The 21,990-nt window shown below is 36.6% G+C and overlaps 2 protein-coding genes across 2 annotated transcripts in view; one reads left to right on the top strand and one right to left on the bottom strand.

The window, feature by feature from the left end:
- LOC148948399 (pentatricopeptide repeat-containing protein 2, mitochondrial-like) overlaps positions 1–21,990 on the bottom strand; it is a 447,312-nt gene that overhangs the window by 347,801 nt on the left and 77,521 nt on the right. The gene's annotated exons all lie outside the window — the stretch shown is intronic.
- Positions 1–21,990, top strand: part of LOC148948400 (uncharacterized) — a 111,863-nt gene that overhangs the window by 59,349 nt on the left and 30,524 nt on the right. Inside the window, exon 5 of the mRNA XM_089094497.1 lies at positions 10,588–10,685. Coding sequence (XP_088950623.1) covers positions 10,588–10,685 — 98 coding nt within the window. The remainder of the gene's footprint in view (positions 1–10,587; positions 10,686–21,990) is intronic.

The raw sequence follows: 21,990 nt of genomic DNA, 5'->3' as shown, positions 1-21,990 counted from the left end.
TTCTTATGATTTTGGGACTTGGACCTGTTACGACTTGGTGTTTAGCACACAATATCTTCCACTAAAAATATTAAATTTATCACGCTGAAGGACCAAGTAATATTATACTGAATTTAAAATAATCTTAGAATATCGAGGCCATCAAAATACAACCGTTTCATGCCCCTGACTTAGTCCTATTTACGGTACTTACGTGTTATAGCAACCTCACTCAAGTCCTTGATCTGAGTAAAATTGGTTTCTCTGTCTGCATTTGGAGATAATTAGCTTAGTCTCATTGAGATAAACTACTATTCATTTATATTTTAGTTAAATATTTAGCGATTAAAGTTGGTTAGATTCGGTAAGGTATTTAATATAATGCGTTCTGTGCGGCCTGCTTTCCATAATTCTCTGTTTTAGCTTCCATAATTTTGTTACTAAAGTATTATGTTTCCATCATATTTTGGTATATTTCATTAGGATTAACCTAATTTCAATTCTTTGGTGCGGTCACTATAACACGTAAGTACCCTATTTACAAGTAGAAGAGTGTCAACTAAGATTTTTATTTCGGTTGTTGAAAAATTATAAAGTTTTTAGGGCATCACCAAATTTTGTCAGTGTTACCACTTTGAACCGTGAAAACAAGTAAGCAAAATTAATTGGCCAGACTTGACAACGCTTTTTATCCGTAAAAAATCTAACATTAACAGTCTGTTGATTCCCAAATGCAACTAAACCTTTAAAGAGAATCTACATCTTCTTAAGTTGTTTGGTGCCATATATTTTTAACTTATTCTTCGCTGATTTTTTACCCATGTTTCTTTTTTTTATAATGGATGTATTCACATAACCTATATGTGGTATTAAAATGGATAAATTTGCAGAGCGGCAATTTTGGGCGGCCTTCCAAAGGAACAAGAAGAATAACAAGAGCAAAAAAAAAAAAAATCAAGGAATATCAAAATATTAAAACCCTGATTAGTTCGGCTTAACAGAGTTCAAATCGATTAAACCTAAGTTTTGACTAGATTAAATAAAAAAAACAAGTTTTTTTAACTGAAAGTAAGGAGTGACTTTAAAAATTAAAATGAACAGAAATTATTCCGTGTATGAAAAGGACAGTCCCCTCCTCAACGCCTCACTCTTTACGCTAAAGTTTTTTTTTTGTTTTAAGAAATAAAGTTGTGTCTCAGAGACAATCTCTAGCTTAAAGACTGAGGCATCGAGGAGGGGACATCCCCGTTCTTATAAGGAATACTTTCTGGGCATTTTAAGTTTTAATGTCGCTCCTTACTTTCAGTTTAAAAAACTTGTTTTTTTTATTTAATTTCTGATCGTTTTTTAGTTAATGCAGCTTTTATTTTGGCTCGCCGTCATTGAATAAGTAAACCAAATTTGCATAAAAATTTTACTTTTCTTTTGCTAAATGGCTGTCTCTAAATTTGGTTCTGACATAATTTATAAATTAACTTACGTAACGAACTTCTATAGTCGTATGTTTTTCTTCTGGAAAAAAATACTAAGTTGCAAATTTTTGCAGATATGAGCTTGAAACCAATGTTATAGGGTTTTCTGATACGCTGAATCTGACAGTGATTTTCATTAAAAATTTTTTCACTTTTAGGGGATGTTTCCCTCCACTTTAAAAAATCAGGTAAGTTTTCTCAGGCTCGTAGCCTTTGATGAGTAATACTAAACTTAACAAAATTTGTATATTTAGAATCAGCATTATAAGCCCATTCTTTTGATACATTTATTTACATCAAAGTTCCGTTTTTAAAAGTTTCGCTTACTATTGAGCCGTATCGCTTGTTTTTTTTTTATTGTTTTTTTTATTAAGTTTATGTTATTACGTATATGATGGGTTTCTCCCCTTAGTCAATACCACCCTCATTATGTTAAAAGTTAAAAAAAAATTTAATTAAAAAACCCCTGAATCACAAAGGCAGTTTAATGAGAATAGATAGCTTTTTGAAAGCACTAAAAAAAACTGTAGCGTAAAGAGCGAGTTATTGACTTGGGGGAGAAACCCCTCATATACGTAATAATTTCTGTTCATTTTAAGTTCTAATGTTGCTTCTTACTTTCAGTTGAAAAAACTTGTTTTTTTTACTTTAATTTCTGATCGTTTTTTAAATAATGCTTGGTAATCCGGCGCCCCCTTCATAGAAATGTCCCTTACCCCAAAGAAACATCCTCCACGGAACGATTCTTCCGATTAACCCCCTCCTCAAGCCCCCCTCCCCCCCCCACAAAAAAAAATTATTCCTGAAAATGTCTGTATACCTCCCAATAACCAATACAATATGCAAGCAATGGGCCAAGTTCATAACTTGCAGCCCTTCCCCTGGGAACTGTGGGGGATTACGTCATCGTAAAAGATATATTTATCAGATTTTTGACTATGCTAAACAAAATGGCTATCTAAAAATTTTAATTGGGTGACTTTGAGAAAAAAATGAGCGTGGGAGGGGGCCTAGTTGCCCTCCATTTTTTTTGGTCACTTAAAAAGGGCACTAGAACTTTCAATTTCCGTTCCAGTGAGCCCTTCCACGATATTCTAGGGACGCTGGGTCAAAACGATCAACCCTGGAAAAAAAAAACAAAAAAAAAAAATAAATAAACACGCACCCGTGATCTTTCTTCTGGCAAAAAATGCAAAATTCCACATTTTTGTAGATAGGAGCTTGAAACCTCTACAGCAGGGTTCTCTGATACGCTGAATATGGTGGTGTGATTTTCATTCAGGTTCTATAACTTTTAGGGGTCTTTCTCCCTTTTTTCAAAAATCAGCCAAATTTTCTCAGGCGCGTAACTTTTGATGGGTAAGATTAAACTTGATAAAACTTATATATTTGAAATTAAAATTAAGATCTGATTCTTTTGATGTATCTATTGGTACCAAAATTCCGGTTTTTAGAGTTTCGGTTACCATTGAGCCGGGTCGCTCCTTACTTACAGTTCGTTACGACGAACTGTTTGATTTGGCACCGTTAGACGAGTCCTGTTACTACGTCAAGCAACTACCTACAGCAAAGTTGAAAAAAAAAAAATCAACTGGATAACTGAGCAGCTACGCGAATTTTAACAACAACAGCCCTGGAAGGGCCACGTGGCGAGAGTGATCTATGCCTGGCTATTCAGTTCAATAAAGTTATTTATGCAAAGAAAGAAAAAGAAAATGAGGATATAATTTTATAAGAACATACATATATATATATATATATATATATATATATATATATATATATATATATATATATATATATATATGATATATATATATATATATATATATATATATATATATATATATATATATATATATATATATATATATATATATATATATATATATATATATATATATATATATATATATATTATGTATATATATATATGTATATAGTTTTCCTGATTCAACTCAACCACTTGATGGTTTCTGGGTAAAGGTTGGAAGATGTAAAAACCCTGTTGGAACATAGCAAGAACTGAAAGTATTGTTGCAATGGACAAATAGTATCTCTCACAGCTATTCAAAACATGTATATTAAAATATTCTACATTCTGTGCTGATTCTAAAAATGTGAAACTTATTAAGTTTAAATTTACCAGTATCAGGTTATTAGCACCAGAGAATTTACATTCTGTCAGAAAAGTTAGAGATGGAATCAAAATGGGGCGCGATGTTGACGAGACACTAAGCCGGAACAGGGGTGCTGCAGGATGATATCTGCTTTCCTATTGCTGAAAAATGTTCCTGACACTTATTTTAAAGCTTCAATTAACTAAACTAACTTGCTTCATATTTAATAAAATTATATGCAATGGAGCAAGTGCACATCAGGTATTATGAAGGAGGGGCGATAGATCCGTTAAAATGCCGTGTGGGGGGGGGGCAGATGACCCCAAGAATACATTTTAATGCCAAAACATAGTCACTCTCACAGAGCCTTCCAATAAATAGGCTATAGAATTGATTATAGGGAAGGGGTGAGGTAGAAATTTATATCAAACCCCTCTTGATTACCGGGAGTATTTCTGAACTACATCTTTATTATGAAAGTAAAAAAAAACAATGAACCCTAAGACGAACAGATTTCATTCTGTATAGAAGGAAGCTATCCCCTCCTTCGACGTTGTAGAAACATTAGAGAATGCTCATTCGACAGGAAATTGAAAATTCTTGTCTCCTTTTTAAAAGTCAGTTACTGAAATGCAAATAGCCCCTTCCCTAGGTCCTTTTTATATCTGGTGATTGTGTTGCCCCTTATCTTGCCCAGAATAGTTGAAAATATCAGTAAATTTGCATCCAAGGGTAACATAACCCCCAAATTCCCTGGAATAAGGGTAATAGATTATGTGCACTGTCAATTATTTACCGGCATAATTTTCAGTGGAAAAGCGGGGGAGGGGAGGAGTTTAATCTTGGAAGTTCAGGGGCGTGAAACTCAGGGATTGTTTTTTCGGTCAAAAAGGTCATTGGCGTTTTGCTCGGGGAAGGGAGAGGGCTTAGGGGCCCCGAAATATGCCACAAAACCTTTTCACTTTATGAATTTGGGACTTACTGCCTTAAGTCCTTGGGTCAAGGAGACTAACGTACAAAAAATTGAAAATATTGGTCCCTTCTCTAGCAAAGGTGACTCAAAAAAGCGACAGATTTTTTTCGATTGGACTTGAACTTATATGAAACTTTGGGCTAAGGAGACCCCAAGGCAGAGTAATAAACTTACTGTCAAAAAGGGCTAGAAAAGTACCAAATACTTTTTTCCCGTCCATTTCAAATGGAAGGGGTTATTTTAGAACTTGGGAGGAGGATCATTCGGTTGAAATTTGAAAGTTCTCGTGTCCCTTTTATAGATTAAAAGCTATTGGAGGGCAATCAGCCACACTCTCGGTTTCATTCTGGTATCTGGTCTTCCTCTGAACCCTGTGATGAAGGCCATATCCTGGGGAGTGCGGGGTATGAGTCCTTCCCCCAATTATTATCCGACTCGTAAAAACGTAACAAAAATACTTATACCAAATTTTCGATACGTTTTTTTTTAATTTTTTTTTATTATAACCCCCCCCCCACCCCAAGCAAAAATTCTGGATGCGCCCTTGTCTATGATATCGAATTACATTTTGAGATACCTGTTTTGTTCAAAAACTTTGAACTGTCTCAGTAACTTTGCCTTTTGGGTTGATATCACCCCCCACAGCCCCAATGTTAGATCTTACCCTGCTATAATAATTCAACCCCCAGAAATACGAAAAAAAGAATTCAAATAAAATGGAAATGTGAAAAAATTCATGCTATAAAACATCCTGTACCGCATATTCTGCCTATATTTTGGAATATTGGTAGAATATTCTAAAATTCCTTTTTCCTTCATTATTTTCATTTGTCAAACTTCCTATGTGGCTGCTCAATTTCGCATGTGGGGAGGGATTCTCCACAGAGGAATTTCCCGCAGGGAGGGATTTTCCGCGGAGCGGGTAACTTTCTAGGGGAGGGGGGAGTTAGCCTAGCACCATAGAATCATAAGCCCGCAATTATGAGATTTGCACTCGATTTCAGGTGTCAAAAAGCCTTATGACAATCTGCTATTCTCCATGACCACACTACCTTTTCTATGACGAAAACAATAAGAATTCCAAATAGGGATAGGTCCTTTTATTAGACAGTGAAACGAAAATATAAAACAAAGACTCTAGATATTTCGATGACACAGTCGGTCATCATCATCAGTAGAGTTACTAACTTATCAAAATTAAAACAAACTGCTTATATACTAAACAAAACTTGCTTTGACCCGGAAGTGATTATTTTGTTTAGTATAAAAGCAGTTTGTTTTAATTTTGATAAGTTAGTAACTCAACTGATGATGATGACATACTGTGTCATCGAAATATTTAGAGTCTTTGTTTTTCTTTTGTGTCACTGTCTAATAAAAGGACCTATCCCTATTTGGAATTCTTATTGTTTTCGACAATCTACAAGTTCCAAAGCCGCTTGTCAGTGTATTTATTCTTAAGCAAATCATTTCCTAGTCTATAATTCACTAACTGTAAATAAGATAATGCAACAAATTGTAATTTTTACTATAAATAATTACATTTAACACGACTAGTGTAATAATCACCTATCATTAAACTTTCTAACTACCTTTTTTTTTGGCAGTTTCTGGGAATATGTCGCATACAGTTTCCAAAAGTGGGCTAATATATATTGGGAGTTTATATGAAATATTACCCCTAAAACGCATACATTTATATATTATCATCATATAATATCTTGAGATTTTTGGCATTTTTGGCAAGTCATCTTTGGACTTATCAGTGGCAGCCTTGTATGGAAGTATACCTGACCCTCTCATTACAAGAGCATAATGTAGCTGCAATGGCAGCTAGATATGCAACTTTTGGCAGTTCTGGTAGATATACTGCGTAAGTCAAATAGCCAGAAATTTCCAACAGCACTGACAGACAGACTTTTCGGCCGATAATAAAACATTAATATGCTGATGCAGCTATCAGAAAACTTGGTGCGTCAAAATTAAAAATCATTTTTAATTCTGACAATTTTACGATTCGGACAAACTTCCTACCTCAACTTTGCTCTTGTTATAATTTCGTTGTGAATGGGCCTTAATGAATGTGTCTCATCTTGAAAGGTGGAGGGGAAGAGGAGAAACCGCTCCTTAGCGTCGATGGTTCAATTGGGTCTCATCCCTTGACAGAAAATCCTACCAAGTAAGGTAAACCGTACCTGGTATATCCAGCAAGCCATAGCCTATCTAGCCTTGATAACTAGCAAATAAGATGTAATGCAGTTGAGACTTCATTAAACACGGGTTGCTAAAGCCTGGAATTTATTGACATAGGCCTTTTGCGACAAGAAGGGCTGTGTAACCGCTGGTAAAACACAGTGTAGGAAGCCTCAAGATCTCTAGAAGTTATGTGAAGTTCAAAATGTTGACCTCACAAGTTAAAACTCACACATAGAGGCTATCATTTTGATTATCTTCTAAGTGATAATTTTGTCATCTCGGTACTATTTCTCATATCGAATCTGTTGTATAATTGTTTGTTAGGTAATCAACAATATGACAATGCTAAGTAGCTGGAGGTGGGGTGTTAATTTGTTGACAAATAACAGCTAGGTGTGTTTTAGGTAAGAATTGACTGTGGATGTTCCCAGGACAAATTAAAAGTAGGCTATATTAAAGTCAATTCAATTTTTACCTCAATGCTATATGATGGGAATTTATTATCGTACTGTGCTTGATAAGTAGGACGTTAAAGATTTTTTAGTTGCATTTCTCAAATATTGACATAAATCTTGGCCTGGACAGGCACGTACGCTGGTTTTGGTATCGGAAGGGGTTAGGACTTCTCAAAAATAAACGAAACTATTTGGAAAATATAAGAAACAATAGAAGCATTCCAAAAAGTACCGAGTTTTTTTTTTGGGGGGGGGGGTGTACGGGTTCGAAGTCTATTCCCCCTTGTATGTTAAATTTTGCAAATTATTTTGTTAAACTTCTGTTTTCCCACTTTCTAGGTCTTAATAAACCTCATAAAAAAGAATTAAAATAGGGGCCCGATTTTATACTAGGAAGGGAGAAGGAAACATCCAAGGGGAATGATTGATCTGAACAGTGAAGAACTATGTTTTAGTAACTCTTCACAACCGGTGTCCAGCTTTGATGAGTTTTTTAGCAGTACTACTGATGCTTCAGGGCGCTACGAGGTTTGAACTCTCCCCTGAAATTTTAATCTCCCCCCCCCCCCGAAAAAATCGTGGGCACATCCTTTGTCACTAACAATATTAAAAATGGTTAATTGATTCAAGCATTCATGAAAAACTATTTATTAGACAATCTTTGGTTAAGTATTAGACTATATACTCTGTTTCAAGGGACGATGACTGATGTTGTTTAGGCTAGAAAACATTAAAGGTCCCTGTTTAGACTTTCAGTTCATTTGTTCTGCGCCTTCTGAATACAAAATATGTTGCGTTTATTTAGTTTGTACAATTGTGTACATAGTGCAACTTTCATGTCTTTAACTATTAGCTATCTTGAAAGGTTTGTAATCCAATAGAGACTAGAAACCTGTCACAATGCTCTTAAAAAAAAGAAAACAGAAAGGATTATCAACAAGGTTACTAACAATTTTGTTTCTGGACTCGGACACAAAAATGGTACTAACGACTGTAGTAAAAAGTCTTAGGAATTCGATACGCTGTTGGATAAAAGCTATTGATGGAGTTCGATCGTGAAATTAAAAAAAAAATTAATTGATGAATAAAAATTAATCTTGCGAATGTCTTCATTCAAGACATAAATTTTGACTTCTTTGTATAGTTTTGATGCATTTTATATTTCTTTTCAAATTTGAAAATTGTTTTAAATTTTTGTTATTATCTGAAGGACTCATTTTTAAATACCCGCCAAAAATATATATCCGCCAAATGTCGGTAAAAAAAAATGTTTTTGTTGAGCAGTTCCGTTTTCATGAGCTAAGAGAAACTGATGGTAACAATTTTGACTACAGAAACAGGCCTAAGGTTAGAACTACTCTGTATAATCGTAGGAATTGATCATATTCACTAGAGTCACTTATTAAATTCTATTATTTCTCCTTTTCCTCCCCATCATAACTCAGTATGTGAACATTACTCTGTATAATCATAAAGTGGCGGTTGGGAAAAATTCTAAATAGCCCTTCCCCGCCTCCTGTCTGCCATAAAATGTTTGGACCGAATTTAACTAAATTTTCGTTTATTAAACACATTATTTTCAATTTATTAAATAATTAACAATTTATTATTTAAATTATTTAATTATTATTAATTATTTTAATTTAATTATTGTATCAATCTTTAATTTTTTTTAAATCTATTTTTATTTTGTTAATTAATTACTACATATCAATTGTTTTTATTTGTTAACTGCGCCCTCTACTTTATTTTAGTAAAAATAAATTTTATGAAATTACAATATGATTATAACCGTTAGATTATTTATTTCAAATTTTGAGTCCCTAAAATTTCTGCGCCTGGGGTGTGGGCCCCCTATGCCCCTCCCCTAAAACCGCCACAGTAGTCATATGAGCTGACCGTATTCGCGGGGCCATAATTATTAAATCCTGTTGTTTTTCCTTCTCCTTGCCATCGTCAGTAGGTGCACAAATTCAATCATCGTATTGGTACCAAAGGTAAAGTTCGAACTTAAATAATTAATCTTCCATAAAAGAAAAAAAAACTTTTTTTTAGCGCTATCTACTGTAAAGTCAACATTTTATTATAGGTACAAGCATTTTCCTTTTTTATATGTGTTCCATGGAGCTTGTTGTAATAAAAAAAAGTGTTTATGCCCCACTTTAAATCAAAGCGAGAATCAGTGAACCTTCTGAATTGATTCTTTTCATCTAAATTCTAACTTCTTATTGCGTGTACATGATTCTCAAATTATTCTATTGATTCGACTTATTCTCTCTTGCATATGTGAATCGCTCAAAATTTTGGATTTGGACGCCAGTATTATTTTTTTTTCTGTTTCTTCAAAAAGTCGACAGTAAATGTTGATAAAACACCGAGGTTAACTGAAAATTAGTGCATGAAAATAAAAACATTCTGAAAATAGCAAATTGCCATTTTTAAGATTCTCAAAGGGTATTTTCTTTGCTTTTTCATTACTGTAAGATCGATTTTTTGTAACTTGGGGAGAGGTTGTACACCCGAATGATATGGCACATCGTCAGACATAAAATCACCATTTTTAAATAAAAGTTCAAATAGGGATAAAATCCTTTTAATAGACAGTGATGATGATAACAGTGATAGAAATTCACAAAAATACCAGATATTTCGGTCACATATACAGAGACCGTCATCAGTAGTAAAACTGAACATAGTAGTAAAACTAAAACTGAACACATGTTTTACTACTGATGACGGTCACTGTATATGTGACCGAAATATCCGGTATTTTTTTGAATTTCTATCACTGTTATCATCATCACTGTCTATTAAAAGGATTTTATCCCTATTTGAACTTCTATTTATCGTCATGGAAAGGCAGTGGGGTCTCCGAAATTATCTACATCACCATTTTTATTCCCCCCCCCCCCGATTTTGAAAAATACCTTCTCTATTATTTTTTTTAATAGTAGAAAGGGATTGCCAGTCCTCCCTTATTTTGAAAAAATACCCGTCCTCCTAAAAAGGAAATCGAAAAAAGAATTATTGCCCCCCTCCCAATGTTCTCGTGAATTGGTACCCAGGATGTCAAGAATTTCTTCTGAATATGAACCTGTATATTTTTTGCAGTAGCAAACATATCACTACTATAAAAAAGATTATACAGTTTATTCTTTGTCTCGCTAAGCGATTGCACTATTTCCAACTGTGCTATTTACACAGAATTTATTTCTTGTCTAAGGTGTTCCAATAAATTTCTCGTGGACAGAGTCCCGTATATCCTTTGAAGTATATAATTTAATTAACGCGTTGTTTTTAATGAAAACGACTACGGGTCATTTAACGGAAATGGATTTTAATGAAAATAATATCTAAAGGTTTGTCAATTCTAATTATACTTTACTGTATAGGTGAGCATCTCATTATCGAAAACCCTGAAGATACTCAGGAGGAAGGCCTAGATGTACCAAGTCTGTCAGATCTGGGACTGGACCTCCTAAAGGGTATAGTAAGTATACATTTAATGTTTCTACATCCAGTTTTGGTACTTGTTAATTATTCAGAATACATTCAAGAATTTTGATCTGAATGTAAGATCTGAGAAAACTGATTTCATACCCACAAAGAGAAATGATAGGTGACAGAATGCATGAAACTTATGTAATTTGAGCTATATATTACTGCATTAGAGATGAGGGGTAAAGTATAGAGGGTCTGCATGCAGAACGTGGTAGCTACAATTATTCTGCATATTATGAAGTAACAATTGTTTTCTAACTTTACGGTTTCCAAATACTTTAGCCCACCTCCCTCCCTAATGTGCAAATATATAGCCCAAATTATATAAGCTCAATGCATTCTAATCCCTAATCCCTCCCTAATATGCAAATATATAGCCCAAATTATATAAGCCTAATGCATTCTTTTAAACTAAATAGGTCTTGTGGCTATGAAATATGAAACCGGTTTTTACAGATCAAAATTTTGAGTGTATTGTGAATAATTAAGAAGTACCCCAATTTTTATTTACTGTATATTTAACAAAAAATATTTTGTCAGTAAGATAATCACTAAAATGATCAGCGACTTGGGAAAATTAAATTAGACGATCTATGTTGAGTCTATCTTATTCAAACATCCCTCAGTCTGACACGGGCGCAAGATTTTTTTTCTTTGGGGGGGGGTAATTAAAAACAATCCATCTGTTAATTTGAATAAAAAGCAGGGTCATATCCAGGATTTTTTCGGGGGGGGGGTGGAGGTTACAAAAAAACTTCAAAAAACACAACAAATATGTGTTCATATTCATTTTAAGTTATGTTATTTCGGGGGGGGGGGAGGGGTTAAAAACCACTAACCCCCCTGGATACAACTTTAATAGAAATTCGAGGAAATTTATGATTTTGGGACGGAAGGCCCCTGATCCCCCCCCCCCTTCTGCTCACATTCCATTATTCAACTTTCTGGAATCTCGATATTTATATTATTAGTCATTTAATTTCTTATACTCCTGTATAATTAAGCTATTTTTGGAATTTTTTTTTGAATTTAGGGTGTTTTAGTCCCCTTTGAGGACACGATTTCAGATATGAGGTTTTAGGATTTTTCCATGTTTAAATTTTCACCTACAACTTTTGTTTCGTTTTCTCATGATTTTTCATCAAATAATAACACTTTGCAATTTCTCTTTTTTTATGTTTGAATAGCGACATTTCTGATTTTAAAAAATTAAAATTAATTTCTTAAAAGAAAAATTTAGATGATCATTTGTCAGATATAAATCGGACGTGACGGTTAAAAGTACACTCATCCCAATCTTTGCTTATAACCTGCGTGCCGCGAGATAGGAAAAAACTCCCTAATGGCTTAATCAGCTCGAAGGTTCCACTCTTTTAGCTTTTTCCAAGAAAAAAAAAGTTAGAAACTTTGTGGCTTCTTCAAAGTTTTTTTTCTCCCTCTTTTGAGCAGTAATTAATGGAAGTTAATTAATATTATTCCTACCATTTAATTTATCTATTCAGTTTTAATTATTCTAATCCATGTTTTTTTTCTCACTTTGTAAGTAATTTTTCTAAGTAAGTGATTTTTTCTGAGTGAGCAACTCGTATGTCTTCCCCCTACTTTAAAGGCCAACAAGCTTGGGTCTGGGGGGATACTGGGCTTCAAACTCCTCTCCCCCGAAATATGTGTCCGAATCGTAAAGACGTTAAAAAATGTGCTTCAATAAATTTGGGATGGGTTTTTAACCCTTTGATTGCTGAATTATGAAACTCTGATTAGAAAAATTCGGTTTTGCTTTTTACTAGTTTCTTAGGGGTCCATGACATAGGGGCAACTGAGGAAAATCATTTACTTCAAATATTCATTTCACATGGAATATGGATCTTATAAGGCACATCAGCTAAATAGTGAAACAGTCTACTTAAACACTTGAGTGGTATGCTCTGAAAAAATCCTTGTCTTTGGTTAAACAAAGGTGCACATTGCACCTTAGGCACTTAACAAACGTGTGGGCGTGTTTCGCACAGGACTTGCATCTTTGTCTTTCATCACCATCTCAGGCCACTGCGCAGTGTTGTCAAAGCGAACGCTTGAACTGGGAATGCTGTCACTCCTAGTTTTCTTTTGCGGTCTGGTAGTAACTGGAGACTCGCTTGGGGGTCTATCTTTCCTTGTTGCAGGGATGACTGCACCTCCGAGCAGCCAGTCAGCAATATCTACACAAAAGCGAACAAGGGGTAGGGGCTTCTCAGCGTCAGAGTGATGATTGCGCCTGTACAGTAACCAAGCATCGGCTACGCTGACGTCAAGGAATTAATACATTAGACGCATGTACTACTTCTTCCCCTTGATGTCAGTACGATATAGCTCGATCAACATGTCCCTCAATTCCACCCCACCCATGAACTTGTTATACTCTTTGACGACATGAGGTCTGGCTATATCGATTCGAGCCTTCCCGTTTTTGTCCCAACGTTTGCATTGATCAAGTGGGTCAGGCCCAGCATATGAAGAAATAAGACGGAACGGCTTATTGTAATACCATTTCGTCATGACTATTCCAGAATGTTGCTCAACCTGCCAATCAAACGATCCTCATCCGGAGCTTTTCAGCTCGTCGTCAGCTTCCAAGGGCGGAAGTTTCACTTTCCGCATTCTGTCTATTCGGACTGTGCATACTGACTGGATTCCCATTTCCCGCAGATTTTCTACTAGATGAAAACTGCTGTAAAAATTGTCAAAGAACACTTTGAAGTTCTGGTTTTCGGGAGATATTCGACTAGGCGGAGCACCACATCAGCACCAACACCAAGGTCTGAACCGACAGTGGTTCCTTTACCACTGTAAATTTCAAAGTCATAAACTATTCCACTGGCTCCGGCTCTTGTAAATACTTTTATCCCCCACTTGTCTGGCTTGCCTTTGATGTACTGCTTGAACCCAAGCCGACCCTTGAACGGGACCATTTGTTCATCCACAGATTGTTGGTCTTCGTTTGGGACTCTGACAGGGAAACTTGCAAACACAGCTTGGACACACAGGCATAGTGAGAGAGACAAAACACCTACATCACACAGAGTTCGACACGGAAAATATGCAAACACCCTGTTCAACCACAGGCATAGTGAGAGAGACAAAAATATCTACAATCATTCAGTCAGACCCGAAAACTTGCAAACACTTGCTCAGACACACATACATAGTGTGTGTGAGAGAGAGAGAGAGAGAGAGAGAGAGAAACACCTACCATCACACAGAGTCAGACAGGGTAACATGCAAACACCTGCTCGGACACACAGGCATATTGAGAGAGAAAAACAAAAAAACCTACAATCACACAAATTCAGACAAGGAAACATGTAAACACCCACTCAGATACGCAGGCATAGTGAGAGAGAGAGAGAGAGAGAGAGAGAGAGAGAGAGAGAGAGAGAGAGAGAGAGAGAAAGACATAAACACCTAAAATCACACAGAGTCAGACACGGAAACATGCGAAAACCCGTTCAGACACACAAGTATAGAGACAGAGAGAGAAATAAAAACCTACTATCAAACAGAGTCAGACACGGGAAACAAGAAAAAACCTGCTCGGGCACACGGGCATAGTGAGAGAGAGAAACAAAAAAAACTACAATCACACAAATTCAGACACGGAAACATGTAAACACCCACTCAGACACGCAGGCATAGTGAGAGAGAGAGAGAGAGAGAGAGAGAGAGAGAGAGAGAGAGAGAGAGAGAGAGAGAGAGAGAGAGAGAGAGAGAGACAGACAGACCTTCAATCATACAGAGTCAGACACGGAAACATGCAAACACCCCCTTAGAGACACAGGAATAGTGAGAGAAAGAGACAAAAACACCTACAATCACACAGAGTCAGACACGAAAACTTGCAAACAACACCCCCCCCCCCAGACACACAGGCATAGTGAGAGAAAGAGAGATATAAAACAGCTACAATCAGACAGAGTCAGACAAGGAAACATGCAAACGCCTACTCGGACACACAGGCGTAGAGAGAGAGAGAGAGAAAAAAAAACACCTACAATCACACTCACAGTCAGATACGGAAACATGCAAACACCCGCTCAGAGACACAGGCTTATTGAGAAAAAAAAACTACAATCAAACAGAGTCGGACACGGAAACATGCAAACACCTGCTAAGACACACAGGCATAGTGAGAGAAAGAGAGAAAAAACAGACTACATTTACACAGAGTCAGACAAGGAAAAATGCAAACACCCGGTCATACACACAGGTATAGTGAGAAAGAAAGACAAAAACGTCTACAATCACACAGAGTCAGACACGGAAACATGCGAACACTCGCCCAGACACACAGGAATAGTGATAGAGAGAGAAATAACACCTACCATCACACAGAGTCAGACAGGGTAACATGCAAACACCTGCTCGGACACACAGGCATAGTGAGAGAGACAAAAAAATCTACAATCACAAAGAGTCAGATATAAAAACATGCAAACACCCACCCAGACACAAAGGCCTAGTGAGAGAGAGAAAGAAAGAGAGACATAAAACACCTACAAGCAGCCAGAGTCAGACACGGAAACCTGCAGACACTCGCTCAGACACATAGACATAGAGAGAGAGAGGGAGAGATAGAGAATCACCTACAATCACACTGAGTTAGACACGGGAACATGCAAACACCCGCTCAGATACACAGGCTTAGTGAGAGAGACAAAAAAAAATCAGCAGTCACATTGAGTCAGACACGGAAACATTCAAACACCTACTCAGACACACAGGCGTAGTGAGTGAAAGAGAAAAAACAACTACAATCACACAGAGTCAAAAAAAGAAACATGCAGACATCCGCTCAGACACACAGGCATAGTGAGAAAGAGAGGCATAAACGTCTACAATCACACAGAGTCGGACACGAAAACATGCAAACACCCACCCAGACACACAGGCCTAGTAAGAGAGAGAGAGAGAGAGAGAGAGAGAGAGAGAGAGAGAGAGAGAGAGAGAGAGAGAGAGAGATAAAACACCTACAAACAGATAGTCAGACACGGAAACATGCAAACGCCAGCTCAGGGACACAGAAATAGAGAGAGAGAGAGAGAGAGAGAGAGAGAAAATCACCTACAATCACACTGAGTTAGGCACGGAAACGTGCCAACACCCGCTCTCCGACACACAGGCATAATGAGAGAGAGACAGAGAGACAAAAACACATGCTATCACCCAGAGTCAGACATGCACGTTTCCATGTCGGACTGTGTGTGATTGTAGGTGTTTTTTTTTTGTCTCTCTCTATCACTATGCCTGTGTGTCTGAGTGGTCGTTTGCATGTTTCTATGTCTGACTGTGTGTGAGTGTAGGTGTTTTCGTCTCTCTCTCACTATGCTTGTGTGTCTGAGCAGGTGTTTGCATGTTTCCATTTCTGACTGTGTGTGATTGTAGGTTTTTTTTTCTTTCTATATGACTATGCCCGTGTGTCTCAGCGGCTGTTTGCATGTTTCCATGTCTGACTGTGTCTGACTGTGTCTGAGTAGGTTTTTGTGTCTCTCTCTTACTATGCGTGTGTCTCCGAGCTGGTGTTTGCTTGTTCCCGTGTCTGACTCTGTGTGATCGTAGGGGTTGTTGTCTCTCTCTCTCTCTCTCTCTCTCTCTCTCTCTCTCTCTCTCTCTCTCTCTCTCTCTCTCTCTCTCTCTCTCTCTCTCACTATGCCTGTGTGTCTGAGTAGGGTGTTTGCATGTTTCCGTGTCTGACTCTGTATGATTGTAGACGTTTTTGTCTCTTTCTCACACTATATCTGAGTGTCTGAGCGGATGTTTGCATGTTTCCCGTTTCTGACTATGCCTGTGTGTCTGAGTGGATGTTTGTATGTTTTCGTGTCTGAGCAGGTGTTTGCATTTGTCCGTGTCTGACTCTGTGTGATTGTAGGTGTTTTTCTCTCTTTCTCTCTCTCTCTCTCTCTCTCTCTCTCTCTCTCTCTCTCTCTCTCTCTATGTCTGTGTGTCTGAGTTGGGTGTTTGCATGTTTCCGTGTCTAACTCTTTGTGATTGTAGGTGTGTTTGTCTTTCTGTCTCGCACACTATGCCTGTGTCTCTGAGCGGGTGTTTGCATTTTTTCCGTGTCTGACTCTGTGTTATTGTGGGTTTTTTTCTCTCTTTCTCACTATGCGTGTGTGTCTGAGCGGGTGTTTGCATGTTTTCTTGTCTGACTCTGTGATTGTAGCTGTTTTTCTCTCTCTCACTACGTATGTGTGTATGAGTGGGTGTTTGCATGTTTCCTTGTCTGACTGTGTGATTGTAGTTGTGTTTTTTGTCTCTTTCTCCCACTATGCCTGTGGGTCTGAGCAGGTGTTTGCATGTATCCGTGTCTGACTCTGTGTGATTGTAGTTTTTTTTCTCTCTCACTAAGCCTGTGTGTCGTAGTGGGTGTTTGCATGTTTCCGTGTCTGCCTCTGTGTGATGGTAGGCGTTATCTCTCTCTCTCTCTCTCCCTCTCTCCTCTCCTCTCTCTCTCTCTCTCTCACTATGCCTGCGCGTCTGAGTGGGTGTTTGCATGTTTCCGGGTCTGACTCATAGTATTGTAAGTGTCTTTGTCTCTATCTCTCTCCTCAATATGCCTGTGTGTCTGAACGGGGTGTTTGCATGTTTCCGTATCTGAGTCTGTGTGATTGTGGGAGTTTTTGTCTCACTCTTTCTCTCTCTCTCTCTCTCTGTCTCTCTCTCTCTCTCTCACTCTCTCTCTCTCTCTCTCTCTCTCTCTCTCTTTTTTTCTTTCTCTCTCTCTCTCACTATGACTGTGTGCTCGAGAAGGTGTTTGCATGTTACCGTGCCTGACTGTGATACTAGGCGTTTTTTTTCTCTCTCTCTCTCTATGCCTGTGGTTCTGAGCAAGTGTTTGCATGTTTTTGTTTCTGACTCTGTGTGATTCTAGATGTTATTGTCTCTCTTTATCACTATGTCTTTGTGTCTGAGCGTTGTGTTCGCATATTTTTAATGTCTAACTCTGTGTGATTATAGGTGTTTTTTCTCTCTTTTTCTGTATGTCTGTGTGTTTAGCAGGTGTTTGCATATTTTCGTGTCTGACTCTGTGTGATTGTAGGGGCTTTTTTCTCTCTCTTTCTGTATGTCTGTGTATCTGAGTGAGTGTTTGCATGGTTTCGTGTCCGACTCTGTGTGATTCTAGATGTTATTGTCTCTCTTTCTCACTATGTCTGTGTGTCTGAGCGTTGTGTTTGCATATTTCCGTGTCTGACTCTGTGTGATTGTAGGTTTTTTTCTCTCTCTCTTTCCCTCTCATACTATGCCTATGTTTCTGAACGGGTGTTTGCATGCTTCCGTGTCTGACTCTGTCTGATTCTAGGTGTTTTGTTTCTCTCTCTCTCACTATGCCTGTGTGTCTGAACATGTTTGCACGTTTCCGTGTCTAAATCTGTGTCATTGTAGGTGTTTTTGTGTCTCTTTCTCATTAGGCCTTTGTGTCTGAGCGGGGTGTTTGCATATTTTCCATGTCTGACTCTGTGTCATTGTAGGTGTGTTTTTCTCTCTCTCTGTATGTCTGTGTGTCTGAGCAAGTGTTTGCATATTGCCGTGTCTCACTCCGTGTGATTGTTGGTGTTTTTGTCCCTCTCTCTTCCTTTCACTATGCATGTGTGTCTGGACGGGTGTTTGCATGTTTCCGTGTCTGACTGTGTGATTGTAGGTATTTTATGTTTCTCTCTCACTATGCCTTTGTGTCTGAGTGGATGTTTGCATGATTTTGTGTCTGACTCTATGTGATTGCAGGTGTTTTTTTTCGTGTCTTGCTGTATGATTGTAGGTTTTTTTCTCTCTTACTCACTATGCCTGTGTTTGTCTGAGCGGGTGTTTGCATGTTTCACATTTCATTTATTTAAAATATTTGATTCTTTAATCTCTCAGACTTTGGCAAAAGCCCTGTTAACATATCTCAGATTTTAATATGCCTTATATGAGCCCTGTTAGCAGTATCTATGTCTTAAAATTCCTTTTATTACATCTCCGACTTTTTAATAAACATTCTAAACATTTGACATGCGTACCCAAAATATAATGAGAACATAAATAAAGTAATGCATAAAATGTTTTTGTTAAAATAACTACATGTAGAATATTACCATAAAAATATGTGACATATATTATTATACATTATTAACATCATCGAACAACTTTGGACATTTTGAATCTGTTCCATAAAATAATTCACCATGTTCCCTTTTGTTAGTGTAGGTTTTCTCTTCTCATAATTCATAACCAGTAGAATAATCAATAATCCATTTTGAGTCATTCACTATGTTTACTGTGGCGTCAGCTACAGGTTCAATATGCCTTTCGTCTTTGATATTATTAGGTTAATTGACTATATATGTTGGTATATGATCAGTGGTAGTAATAATGTTCACATATGCTTTATTATCCATCAATTCATCTTTATATTTAATAGTGATAATATCTACCAATGCCCTTTTTATTTTGCCTGAGATTTCACTGTCTATTATTACATTGTTTTTACACCGGTAACAGTTCTGGCACGCAGATAAGATATTGTTTATGGTATTAGTGCAGCAATAGGCCTTTGTTTTTCTCTTTGCTTTCATTTGAATACTAATACCGGGAAAATGACGATAGGATTTACCAACGGGTAACGTGTTACCAGGACAAATAACCAGAAGTTGCCCCTCTTCATCAACTATTATTTTTATGTTGGCATTCCCTTTGAGTGCTATAATATCTGAATATCTCACTCTCATATATCCATCATCAGCAATGTTGAATGGTTAAGGTAGTCCAAAGGAATTTAATCGCTCACTGTCATGACAACGTACACATACATTTCCAACGAGATCTCCACTAGTACTTGTTTCATAATTAAAACATTTGTTCTTGTCAGCATTTGACGCAACGATGACTTTATCATGTGCACTCACTTTCTTGGAATATTTCATCGACATTTAAAGAAAAGATGCAAGTGTTTATCCTTCCAATGTACAAAACATACTGATTGAAAATATACAATAAACTATGTATTGTCGATGAGCAGCCAAAGAGTTCCACTGGTACAGTCGCATAAATAAAAAAGTGTTACTACAAACATTATTTTTGTAATTGTAAAAATCACGACTAATATACCTATGTCATTCTCATTTCGTGTTTTGAAAATATTAAATGTGATCTTTTTTCTTTTTAGCATATTTCATTTAATTTTAAGACATGTAAAAAAAGATGAAAAAGTTTCTATGTTAAAAAAATAAAAAATAAAAGTTAAAAAATCAAACTTAAAACAAAAGTATATAAAAAATGGGGGAGGGGCACTAGGGCCCTTGGAAGTTGGAGCATGGATGACTAATGACTGCCGTATCATTGCCTAAATTTTATACGACTTTATTAATTTCAACTTTATGCATATTCCCAATACTATGTAATCCTTTTCAAAAGGTATTGACTGGCAGTCTTCATCCCCTCAGATTTCACTCTTCGGAAATTTAAGTAATTATTGTCAAGACATCTCTCCAATAAAATAATATTAAGGGATTAAAATTTCAACCCTTTACAGGTTTTATCCAACCCAAATAAAAAATTTATTCATTTAACTCTCAATGGATTCACCTTGTCAATCGTATTCAGACAGATATTTGAAAATGATAATAATTAAAAATTCATTGAAGAAAGGGTTAAGAAATCTGTCAATAATTTCTGTCAATGGCTAATCATATTCTGACAGAATTCTAACACCTCTGTAACGTAGGCCAAATTCCTGAAAGGAACAATATCTATGTATCCTCTGTAATGCATATTATTTCTGGTCGGAGTCCAACAGTATGCCATATAAAGGTGTAAAACTAGGATATATAGATATCATACTACTCAGGAATAGTTTATTGGCAAGCACTGTAATAAGATGTGCTGACTGTAGTTGGTGAAATAATTTGATACTCCGCATTTGTTTATTGAAGGATATTTGTCTTCGTTTTTTTTCCTTAACGATTAGGCAGAAGTGTTTTCTAGCCAGTTAGTTAGGCGTTTTGAATTTGCGAATCTTCCTTCTTAATATTTATCGCAAACCCTTTGTAATTCTCTTTATAAGGAACACCCCCTAATATATATTTTTACGTGAAAACCTATTTTTATGACTATGAGAGGAGATCCCGTAAAGACACTTTTTCGTTTTTGCTTACCATGAGGATTTACTTAGTAAAAAGTTGGCACAATAGCTAAATAACATGGCCTAAGTTTGGTGCCTATTGCACAAACTGCCTGTGGCTATCTTTGAGCTAGATGTGGTGTAATCTTTTTTGTTCCGATTACCGCTGAGCTCCCATGCCCTCTGTTAATGAAATATACCTCTGAACATATAATCAGTGGATCTCGTCTCTTTCATGCTCTTCTAGAGAGTATCCTTTTAGGCTTACAAAATTGAGAGCTAAGTCAGTGCTGAAATCACAAAAAAAAATCGAAAAATATTTTAGCGAGTTGCGATCAGAAATTGCCACATTTTTCTTTAATTTCGTTTCTATTTGACGTTACAATGATAATAAATAAAGTTGAAAATAATTAACGTCAGATCCTCTTTTTTTTGCCGAAGTCAGTTTGCTCTATTATAGATAGAACGATTGTAGTCAGCCAATGATTTAAATTGAAAAGTTTCAGTTGTTTCTTCTTTTTCTTCTTCTTTTTATTTCAAGTGCAAACTCCTGTGTACTTTGGCAATTGTGGAATCCTTGTTTTGAAAAGCTACTTCCCGATTTTTTCGGGTTTTGTTTACTAACTGTCATTTACAAAAATATTTAACGTTTTTATTGCAAGATGTAAATTTATTTTGATTTTCTAGGATACAAAATACTTAATTTCCGTTACATATATGCCTACAAGTAGTGATTTCTGTATATAAGTCTTGTTATTCAGTTTGCTTTACTCCGGAAAAAAAAAAAAAAAAAAAAAACAGACGGTTTTTATTAAGTAGACTCGTCTCTAAATTAGAAAGTCCGATGTGCAAAACAAATTAAATGTGCTTAAATTGTGTTAAATATTACCATGTCAGAGGAAGTCAGGTAATAAGCTCCGTCCGTCCTACTCATTTTGAGGCAGAGCTTCATCATTGAACAAACTTCCAGTCCTAAGTCATCTTGTATTTTTATCATTTAAATCCCCTTCCCAATAGTGATTTCCTAGAACTGTTTGTGATATGTGCTTAATTCAAGGACCATTGTATATGACCCCAGAGGCACCAGTGACCGTGTTTTACAGTTCTGGAGGGAGGAGGGGAATCATGAAATGACATGTAATTACCTTGTTTCATCTTTCAGCAC

The sequence above is a fragment of the Artemia sp. Qi Xiang Cuo genome, chromosome 9 (genome assembly GCF_049724085.1).
Source record: "Artemia sp. Qi Xiang Cuo chromosome 9, ASM4972408v1, whole genome shotgun sequence".
Lineage (NCBI taxonomy): Eukaryota > Metazoa > Arthropoda > Branchiopoda > Anostraca > Artemiidae > Artemia > Artemia sp. Qi Xiang Cuo.
This window is presented reverse-complemented; position numbering and strand designations above follow the sequence as displayed.